At 37.0% G+C, this 11,385-nt stretch overlaps 2 protein-coding genes and 1 long non-coding RNA gene across 3 annotated transcripts; 1 reads left to right on the top strand and 2 right to left on the bottom strand.

Moving 5' to 3' along the window:
- Positions 1-602: 602 nt before the first annotated feature.
- LOC109215597 lies at positions 603-1,810 on the bottom strand. Its single transcript, XR_002066375.1, has 3 exons — positions 1,578-1,810; positions 1,352-1,439; positions 603-748 (listed from the first exon to the last, which is right to left on the bottom strand). It is a non-coding gene; the product is annotated as an uncharacterized LOC109215597 (long non-coding RNA).
- A 5,173-nt stretch (positions 1,811-6,983) lies between these two features.
- LOC109215594 (two-component response regulator ARR17-like) lies at positions 6,984-9,379 on the top strand. Its single transcript, XM_019379695.1, has 5 exons — positions 6,984-7,086; positions 8,148-8,231; positions 8,559-8,710; positions 8,815-8,885; positions 8,990-9,379. The coding sequence occupies exons 1-5, from the start codon at positions 6,984-6,986 to the stop codon at positions 9,183-9,185; spliced, it is 606 nt and encodes a 201-aa protein (XP_019235240.1). The 3' UTR covers positions 9,186-9,379.
- Positions 9,380-9,500: 121 nt separating this feature from the next.
- On the bottom strand, positions 9,501-10,986 carry LOC109215595. Its single transcript, XM_019379696.1, has 2 exons — positions 9,787-10,986; positions 9,501-9,711 (listed from the first exon to the last, which is right to left on the bottom strand). The coding sequence occupies exons 1-2, from the start codon at positions 10,619-10,621 to the stop codon at positions 9,581-9,583; spliced, it is 966 nt and encodes a 321-aa protein (XP_019235241.1). The 5' UTR covers positions 10,622-10,986; the 3' UTR covers positions 9,501-9,580.
- Between the last annotated feature and the right edge of the window lie 399 nt (positions 10,987-11,385).

Genomic DNA, 11,385 nt, shown 5'->3' with positions numbered 1-11,385 from the left:
TTAGGCCTTTAACCACACTCAAAAAGTGTGGCCTAAACTATACAAAAGTGTGGCCTTTGATCAAAAGCCACACTTTTTGACCTAAGGCAACGTTTTTTAGGGGGTGGCCAAAAAAGGCGTAACCTTTGCCCAAAGGCAATGCTTTTGGTGAAGCAAAGGCCACGCTTTTAATACCTCCCCTATGACCACGTTTTTCAAGTCTTATAGCCACATTTTTGAAGTGGGCCTTATGTTTCCTTATAGGCCACCCTTTTTAAGTGTTGCTCCTAAAGCAACAGTTATAAATCGTGGCCATTGTTACCATACATGTCACACTTTTGTTAGTATCCTATGGCTGCATTTTTAAAGCGTAACAATTTTGTCTACATTGTAAAGCATATATTTTTAACTTTTATAAAAATCACAATTGTGTGGTTAGAAAGTTAAATATTCATTCCGAATATCCTGTAATCACATTTGTTTCAAATATATTAACTATGTAGATCTCAAGTACTAAATAAACTAATAAATAACAAAAATTATATTAAATGCACATATTTTCTATCGACTTCGAAAAAGAAATATTTCATGTATTACATAAGCTAATAAAGCCAATTGCTTCAAGGTGCAACTAGCAGTGACCTTTTACAAAATTATATGTATTTAAATAGTATCATAAACATCATAATTGTCCAAAAATCTCCATCACTAAATTCCAATAAATCAAGTTTACTTTGGAGCACCATTTCAATTGCATCACCAAAATTTCCTACAGATACAAAATGAAATCAAAAGTTAGATAGAACTAATATGCAAGTGTAAACTCAAGTGAGAAGATTTCACCCACATTTTCACCTATCAACACAATACTATCAACGGAGAAAAGGACATAGTTAAAGAAGGAGATAATAGATAAGGGACATACAGAAACAAGTATTCAACACATTTCTTATGCTAATAGCCAATTGAAATTCAGAGAAATGTTTTGGTATATTTCAGCGAACAGTAGATGTAGAATACTTTGTAGCACCCCCAGATGAGTACCTTTGTACAATCATATAAAGTTGGCCTCGTCATTTAGGAGGATTACATTTTTAATTGCAAGCGTATGACAGAATATGTAATCAAAACTATCCGACTTAGCATACTCCTCATCAGGAAATATGTTTAAAAACTATCTCTTTTGCATAACTCATAGATTTTTTATGTTCTTTATACAAGAAAAATAATTCATTTGATTTCACAGTAGTATATATTTCACAATTTCAGGTTCCATAATAGTACATATTTCAGAATTCTACTGGCTTGAAACCTAAACTAACGCCTTTTAGACAATTGCATGCTTGGATGGAAGCATATCGGCTTAACTAACCTTGTAGAGTATATTTCTCTTCTCAGCACCTCTCAAATTACTTTTGTCCATGTGCGTCTCTTCTTCATGTGGATGCAGAACCAACAACCTAAAATCAAAGTATAGAATGCAGTCCAACAACATTATGGAACATTGATCAAAGAACCAAGATGGTAATTGTGCAAAAAAAATAACAGAAATAGTTTGAAATTTAGTACAATTATAAGTTTGTAGGTATTAAACAGACCTTTTTCTTCTAAAAGTTTGGACAAGAATACTTTAGTTTGTTCATAATTATTCTGCAGAAACAGTATGCTGAAATACTGTGCAGGATCGCTGCAAAAATATTGTACAGAAATACAGAAAGAAGACTATGAGACAGAAGATTATACCTAAAAATGAAACATTGAGGTGGTGAAAAAGCAATAAAGTTGTTGTATGAATGTTATTATTTCCTCCGGTAAAATTCCATATAAAGGAAACAAATCTAAACTAATACAAATCAACTTGGAAGGGGAAAAAGTAACAAATGTGAAAACTAATTTCAAATGCCGGTAATTCCATTTTAGATAATCATTCCAATATGTAATATGCCTAATACACACAAAGAACCTAGTATAACAAATGATTGAAGTGATACCTATTTGACTAAGGTTAATATAAAAATTGTGTAGGCTAGCAACTTTGAGAAGAAAAGGCACAAATAAATATTCAGAAACATGCTAGTAGCAAGACAAAGCATATCCAAATATAACTACAGCCCAACAGAACTACCGCAACATATCAATGTAGAANTTTTTAAATTTTTTTAACATAAACTACTACTAAATTAAATTGATGCTACTAAAATGCTACACTAATATATCTTTTTTCCATCTTTTTCATTTTTATCTAATTAATCAAAGCCAAAATAGAAAACAAGAAGCTAATCTAAAGCTGGACTACTAAAAATGAAAATAAGAAGCTAAAAAAATACTAATATACTATTTAAGAACCAACGAGAATCTTCCACCCCACACTTAAATCATGTAATGTACTCAGTGCATATAAAAGCAAATAAAATCAGGAAGAGTGGTAAAGAAACTGCCTGGTACTCCTCGTCATCCTCAGCATAAAAGGCTCTATCAGTAGCCTCCCAATCATCCCCGTCATCAGCTACCACCTCCTCATCACCACCCCCATCGGGCTCCTCTTCGGGCTACACAGGCTCAAGCTCTGAATACTCAGGGGTGTTGATATCTTCATCATTTTCCAATCACTGGCCTTCACCAATCCCTACCAAATGCTGAGCATGAGCATTGAGCAGATATCATTCAAGTATTCTAGCTCCTCAAAAGTCGCCATCCGCCCACCAATATGCATCTGCAAGCCAAGCGTCCCATAAAAATGGGCCATTAAACTCTCATCCCGAGCCTGATGCCGAGCACCAGTCAAAATGGACCCATCATCATCCTCCTTAGCTTGAATGTTAGAAATGTCAGTGCCCCGAAGTGCTGCAGAATGAACATGTCAAACTCCGGCTCTTCATACACCTCTTCCTTCTTCAAGTAGTGCATGAGCACATTGCTGAAGAATAGCCGATCTACCCTCTTGCTTTTCCTCACTTGAGCCATCTGGTGGCGTATCAACTACATTAACCTTTTGACCGGTCATCAGAAATTTAAACAGACACACCCTCTCTCCCCCAATGTGGGTGTCATGCTCACGAGGCAGTAACCGAGCATTAATCAACCTCAACCAGACATTAGCCGCCAATTTTAGCTTCTTTTTTTTGGAATTTGAGATGGCGGTTAGTCCTCTTATCACGGACCTAAGAAGCGGTAGAATTGACACCACTCAAAGTGCGTCGAGTCACTCTAAGTCGATCAGGCGATAAAGTTTCCCAACGGAGCATGTGGGACATCAGGCGCCCCCAAGTGATTACAAAGAGTAGCACTAGAGATATCAATAAGTCTCCCTCGAATCGGCACGAGCTGCTCATCATCCTCAGGATTCCATCCAGCATAAAACTCTCTAACCAAGCTCACATTGATATCATCTGGATTCTTGAACACATAGCTCAATCCCAAATCATGTATAGACTATAGAGTGCCAAATATCTGGGTACTTATATTTCAACTGGTGCTCCTCCACCTCCAAGTTTGGATGCATATTCTTTGGATGACATCTCTTGTACCACTTTTGGCCGATTGAGGTACACTCTTAATCCCATATTCACGCTCATCGTGAGCCATGGGTTGTGACGTTGCTATAGTTGCAATCGCTTTCCTCCATGTAGCTTGACTACAAGATGTAGCCTCTCCTCGATTCCGCTTCTTTGGTGGCAGTATGGAGGACAATGTCTTCCCCTTGGTGGGGGCTATGGCCTTGCCCTTGCCCTTGCCCTTGGCCGGAGGTTGTGCACATGTATTTGAACGCACCATTGGTACCTGCAAATAGCACTACTAGTCAACTTGTAGAGCCATGAATACAAAGCAAAAAAATGGTACGTAACAACCAACATTTAAGAATTTAGCATATGGCTTTCTCATAAATCAGGTTACTCAGACTTCACCTCGTGCACTTAAGCATTGTCGTATTCTCAAGTCTACTAGTTCTCATGGAAATACAATGTATGCACCCTACTTTAACCATTTATACCGCCTCCGCTGAGCTACCCACACTTAAAATTTCATGCTAGGTAAGCTCACAAACCACTAGTGTATCAATCTCGGAAACTCGGGCTCCAATAGGGACAAAAATTGCCTTTGAGGCATTATAGCGAACACTTGGCGCGCACAAGTTAGGTGTAAGCTCTTATGTGGGTGAGAGATTACCTCACCCTCCCAAATTGGATTGGGATTTTGTAACGACCCGGCCGGTCGATATGAGCTTTAGCATTTCGTTCGGTGGTTTCAGACTTTGAGTAGCTTCATACAATGTATTATAACTTACATGCATGGTCGGTATGCCTCCTAATCTCTGACTTCTTGAGTATTGCATACCCAAATATTATCTTAGATGTAAATGGTGGATTGGTGGGTTTATCACCTTTTCTATTAAGTTTTGTCAATCAGTATCCCATACTCTACTATCTTTCCGAGAACTAATATTTTTCCGACAATTAAAAAGCAGACAGTAACTAAAAAATAAACGAAGCTTTTTGCCATACTTATAGGCAAATGTGTGGGAATTATATACATTTAGGTCTCATCCAGCAACATTCCAACAAATCAGTCTAATCATACTCACCAAGTTATTCTTCAAACGGTATCAAATCAAGAATTCAAGTACACAAGCACAACATTGGACCAAATAAGCACTCAAAATGAGATGAACTCTAGTTTATCAAAATGTAACAGGAAAAGACACTCAACCACTTAAGCTTCACCAAAAGTCTAGAACCAAAGATGCGTCATATTAACTCATCACCACAATAGCGTAAAAATAAATTAAAACTTCAAATTATACCAACAAGAGAAAAAGGAAAGTGTCAACAAGTTATAAATGAATCATGAACTTCTGCTCGCGATCAACCTAGAATGAAAGAAAATGTTAGTAGAGGTAAAGGCATCACATGAAGGTTAATGAAACAAAAGCCATGCATTTTTGGCATCACATAAAAGCATCGATCAAATTCCAATATAAAATTAGTATATGATCACAGAATTCGTAAATAAAATGCAAATCTCTCAACAAGAAAAGAGGAATTTCACCGAAATTTAAAGAAACCATTAGCAAGAAAAGGAATTTCGGAAAAGCCAAATTGAAAAGTCATTAAATTGAAAGCAAAAATTCCAGAGAAACCTTACAAGTAAGTCTTTGAAAAATGGAGGTCAACAGCGGCTGCAAACCCTAAAAAAACAAAATCCCCAATTGAAACTGATAGCCACAGAACCAGACGAAGAGAAAGTTTTGAAATTTGAGAAGAGAAATTAGAAGAATTTTATCGCTTCCATCAACGATTTCCTCCGAACTCACCCCGCATCACTCAATGAACAGAGAGGTACAAGAAGAGCCAGATCTTAGGGAAGAAGGACGAGATCTTCTTGTTGTGTGGGTAAATTTGACAGGCATATTTTAATTAGAGTATTTTAGAGCGTAACTTTTTGCCAAAACAAATAGAGGAAAATCTGAGCGGAAAATTTTAGAGGACTTTAGAGCACGTTTATGGAGGGTCGCAATTGCAAATATAAACAACCACTCCCTTAAAGCGTTACATTACATGTGAGTAAACGTTGCCTTAATTTAATGGATCAGCTACACGTGAAAAGCGTAGCCTTTAAAATAAAAAAGAACACTTTGTAAGCGTTGCTAGAATTCCGTGGCCAAAAGTGCTCGATAAAGGCCACCCATTAAAAAACGTTCCTGTAGATATTTTTGGCAACACTTTTCAAGCGTTGTCTAAAATTGGTGTGGCCTTAGGTCATTTTTGTTGTAGTGTCTAGTTCAATTGTAGTAGGTGTTTTCATATTGTACCTTTCAGCTTTATCTAGAGGCAATTGTAATAGGTACTCAAAGTATTCAAGTTAGAGTTAACTTGATGTTGTCGCAACAGCTAGAGGCTGTGTGCTACAACGGGATTAGAGTTAGTCATAGGTTTACAAAAGAGTTTTTGTAAATGCAGTTTTTGGCTCAGTAATTTAGTGAGAGTTTGGAAAAATCCTACTGAGAAGTACGTCGTGGTTTTTTCACCTTTTGAGTCAGGTGTTTTTCACGTAAAATACTTGTTTTCTTTACTTTCAGCATTTACTATTTCTGCAATAGTAGGTTAAGGAACACTTAGAAGAACCAGGTCCTTCCATAATCAGTTTAAGCGAAAAATTGGACACCACACAAATCACCACCTCTCTTGTGTGGTATTCAAGTATAAAACATAAGAGTATGATTCACGAAACATTTGATGTGCAACAGACTAACACACACAAAATCAGAAATCGTCTCAAAGAAAAAAAAAATTACAACCTTTAACCTATTTGTTTTTTTTCCTTCCCAATTAGGAAATCTTCTCTATATTACCAAATGTCATGTATATGTACATGGGTAAATATAGTTATATGCATCGGGTGTTTATACTAACCCAATAAATATATATTTTTACAAATATGATTATTACTAAATTATAATTTTACCTTTATTTATATTTAGTTATAAATTAATATAATTCGATATAAATAATTTTTACACGTAAACATGTGTGTAAATAAGTTAGTTCTTGTCACATGTGACAAAAAATAGAAGGTAGATTTTTGTGACAAATGGATTTATAATACTCCTCTTTCTCACAGATCTCTTTCCTCGCTCCCGATGTTGCTACGTCTGCCATCGTATCCCAGTGACCTAAAAAGATCACGAAATATCTGTGATTTTGTCACCATCTCTTACGTTCTTTTCATATTTGCGCATTTACACCCATACAAACATCCCCACTTGTATTTATGCCAGATTGCACATCGTTCTCTTTTTGTTCCTCAGACCTATCTCACAAACCCATATACTGGCAAATTGTACCTTCGACGTTGTCCTTGAGAAGGACATTATATTTCATTTGCATATCGTTTGTTGTGTCTTTTTGTTTTTTGTTTCACTATTTTTCCTCTCTTTTTTCCAAAGTATTTGGGTTGCTTTCATTATGCAGAGAAGAAAAATCGCTTTTTCCTCATCCTCATCGTCAATGGTGATCGACGATGAAGAGAAACCGCATGTTTTGGCTGTGGATGACAGTTTGGTGGACCGCAAAATCATTGAGAGGCTACTCACTACCTCCTTTGTTTTGTGTGTGTGATTATTATTTTTGAGAAAACTAGAGTTGCAAGTACTAGCTTTAGAAGTCTCATTATAATGTGACTCGTTTCGCCATATAACAGGGACGTGGAAAAGAAGCCTAAGAATGTAATTTTTTCATACTTCAATGGAGTAGTGTTGATTGAATCCCTGGAAAAGTTTTCTGAAATTTTGTAAAGTGTTTTAAAATTTGAAAAACCGAAGCAAGAAACAAACTACGAGCCTTTTCTATTATTAAAATGAAGATAGCAGGATTTTCTTTTAAAACTTACAACTCTATCTTTTTAAGACTATTCAGACCATAAACGCTCAGGATTTTAATAAACGCTCATTAAATGCGTCATTTTCTCCTTTAATTTTTTGTTCTTTGGTTTATCATAGACCATATATATAGCTTGAATCGGCATTATCTCTCTTTTTTCTTTCTTGGGTTAAAACGTAACAGGAGCCCTATGATAAACCAAAGAACAAAAAATTAAAGGAGAAAATGACGCATTTAATGAGCGTTTATTAAAATCATAAGGCTCAGTATGCCTCTTAGCGTACATTAATAGAAGGCATTTGGCATTATTTACTTTAGTGAGTTAAAGTTTGTACATAGTACACATGAATCATTTAATGCTGTCCCAATTGCCCTGGCTCTCTATCCCCCAGTTCACCAATTGGTATTTACACTTCATTAGTTGCCTGTACAGCTTGCAGACCCTCCATGCTCTCCACAAACCCCCCCCCCCCCCCCCCCCTCTTTTGTAACTGTAACTGTAGAAAACAAAATTACCTCTTTAAGATACATCATAATGCTGTAAGAATCACAAGTACTCTACAGAAATTGAAGAATTAGAATGTCTAGTAAATTAGACTCAATTGGTCAATATACTCAATAAAGAACATAGTTATGCTTTGTTTGACGGTGAACATGTGAATACTTGTTTGCTTAAAGCTATGAGTTTGTGACTAATTTCTGTTACACTCCAAAAAAGGTGTTCTGCTCCACAAAATCACTGAAGTTAAGAGGACATTGTGAATTTGAGCTACTTTTTTTGGTCCTTTCCAGTGACTACAGCAGAGAACGGGCAGAAGGCTTTGGAGTTGTTGGGCCTTGTAGAGGAACAATACAGCAAGAGTACTAGAGTAAACAGTAACTTTGAAATAATATTCTACTCATCTTATACTCTCTTGATTGTTTTTAAAGTTACTCCAATCAAACATCATGAAGAAACATACAATATGAGGCTCCAGACCTCTTACTCAGTCAACACTTGCTTACAGTGTATCGCAGTCACTACTGTTCGGGAGAAAGATTAGTACCTAATTTGCCTCCAAGGGGTAAATAGTAGGTTTTATTAGGCAATGTATATTTGTTTTTGAAAAAAATAGTAACCTATCAAAAAAAGTAGTATCACCAATCTTGCAGTTCAATGCATGTGACTTTTTATCACCAGTCCAATCCAATGCCTGTGATCAGCAACAATTTGTTGTATGGCATGCATCTTTTATAACTTTCTGCTTTTTATACTGAACCTTGATTCAATATTGCAGGAAACAAACATAAACTTGATCATTACTGATTACTGCATGCCAGGGATGACAGGAAACGATCTACTAAAAAGGGTGAAGGTACTAAGCTAATCTTAGGGACTCTGTCTCTCTCCAAAACCTTTTTTTGCCTCCACACTTTCAGTAAGTAATCGCTATATATTCAAAACATGTCTAAATGGCAGGGATCCTCCAATTTGAAAGAGATACATGTGGTCATCGTGTCATCGGAGAATGTCCCCACCCAAATCAAGAAGTAATTACTGAAGCTGCAACCTAATATTAATTGCTTCTAGTTTTGTAACAGATACCAACATATTATCTCATTTTCTATTTTCTGACTTTGTCTACCAAATATAGGTACTTGGAAGAAGGTGGTCAAGAATTTATGCTAAAGCCTCTCAAACAATCAGATGTTAAGAAATTGAAATGTAATATGACCAAAGTAACCGAACCAGGCTATACATCGGGAGGTAAAACAATAGCGCATCCAGTGGCTGGAAGATGCAGAAGATACAAGAGGAAAGCTAAAGGAAAAAGGGACCAGAAATTTTGACTGTCACTAGGGAATATTGACTATTGATCCGAAGGAAAGTGAAAACATTGCGACATCATCGTTCTTTATCTAATTTTTTATTAGCTATTTTGAATAGATCCCATCAGTCCCTCTTATTTTTCCCAATTTACTTCTGCTAAAAAGCACGTGCTCTCTCCCAAACACCATATATGTTGCACATGCATCAAAACTGAACATCAATCTGGTTCCAAAAGTTAAATAGTCATAGCAGTCATGCATCACTAGAACACAAGATAGCTTGCGTGTAAACCGTAGGGAAAACACATGACCCTCAAATGCCAAAAAACCAAACTATTTTGAATTAGAATGTTTATCTAGTTAAACTTGATAAGAGTATTGTACCGTTGTCTAAGTTCTTTATGCATGTGCTTCCTTCAAACACTGCACACGTAAAAATTGAAGGACACAGCCTCAAGCATCATAACCTGACCATTTTGGTGAACACTGGGACTTTGTAACTGGCTGTCTGCTTCTGTAACTGGAGACCTACTGTCTGCTTCTGTAACTGGCAAAGCACAAAGACATTTTTTATTCTCATAAGACTCATCTAAAGATCAGGATCAAAAAAGAGAATTTCTACCTCCAACTCCTGCTTGACATCTAAGTGCAGATTGAGCGTCCTGATTTTTATTGGAACTGTCCTGATTTTTATCTGAACTGTCCTGATCCCCCTTCAATACAGTGGATATCTCTACAAATGAAGATGTTTTTTCTGCACGTTCAGAATAGTTAAACAATCTTGTCCTGTCCACTTCTGGAATTTTTTCTTTTGGTTCCTCACAGTCACTACACTTATTGACAGAACCTGATCCATCTAATGACTTCTCCTTTCCTGAAGACAAACCTTTGCACCGGCCAGAAACTTCAGTTTTTGGGTCAACTTGCCTGCTATCAAATGCCTGCATATCAACACCTTTATCTCCACCTCTCAGGAAATCAGGTCTCTTACCTACATCTCTTACAACATTTCCTGTAACTGTGCCCCGGGAACCAAGAACATGCAATGAATTATCAGACCCACTACCCTTCTTGGGGTCCTGAAACAAGTTCTGGTAGGCGCACCTGGGGCTATCTAGTTCGAAAATCATTGGTTCAGACATAAAACATGAGGAAGTATATTCACCAGGATATTTGATAGACCCTTTGAGGTTCGGTTGGTCAATGTGTAACTTAGGCTCCTGGTCACTAAGGGCATCTCCAATCAATAAGTCTGAACATGTGCATACATGCTTTTTGGACCCTGAAGTTTGGAAGAAATATCTGGATCTTGAATTTGGCTCTCCTCGATCATGTCTAGCCTCCCTCAATCCATCATTGTTCAGGTCTGACCTCTTCTCATAGAAAGCGGGATGGCAATCAGCTGCCTTTGCACTTGGTTGGTTCAGTGGCCATGATAACTTCGTTGGCTCATCCATTTCTTTCCCTTGCTGAATATCATTCCTGTTGCAGTTTCTTCCGTTAGCAAATAACTTCTCACACAACTTAGTCTCCTTGCTCCAATCGGATATATCCTAGCTTCTCCTTTTATTATTTAAGTTCATCTTTTGTTGTCTGTCTAAGTCACCCACCACTGGATGAGAGGAAAAAAAAAACTGATTATATTGCTCAAGTCAATAAGGCAATAAGTACAAACGACATTGACCTGCAGTGGACGAAGATGATTCTTCGCTGAAGAGATGTAAGTATGTCCATGAGAGTAAACTGGATCAGTTCATTAGCAATTGAAAGGCTCAGAAGAGAGATCAGTAAACTGAAAGAACTTCAAATGGCAACCTCAATAAACTCGAATTGTCCCTTGCATCTTCATTTGCAAACCACGTCCCCTCAGCATGGTCTATATAATCCATAAAATGAGGATTTGTACATCCCATGGAAAACCTGCCAGCCAGAAATAAAAGAGTTTTAACCAACCAAAGAACCCCCCTCACACATCTACAGAAAAATGTGCTTACCATTCTCCATCTAAGAACTGAAATCTCTGATAATCTCTGGTTTGAAGTGCTTGGAATAGGGAGTGGGTGAATCTGTTTGAGTGAGATTAACACGTGATAACCACAGAAAATGCGACATATTGGGACAAGCTATACTCTCAGTATTGTCCGGATAACAATTCAATAACACTCCATTTTAGTTCCACATTTGAACGGTTCTTCATAGTTTTCAAACTTGACCTTCTAAT

This window comes from Nicotiana attenuata, unplaced genomic scaffold (genome assembly GCF_001879085.1).
Source record: "Nicotiana attenuata strain UT unplaced genomic scaffold, NIATTr2, whole genome shotgun sequence".
Taxonomy (NCBI): domain Eukaryota; kingdom Viridiplantae; phylum Streptophyta; class Magnoliopsida; order Solanales; family Solanaceae; genus Nicotiana; species Nicotiana attenuata.
The sequence above is the reverse complement of the archived record's forward strand: the minus strand, read 5'-3'. Positions and strand labels throughout refer to the sequence as shown.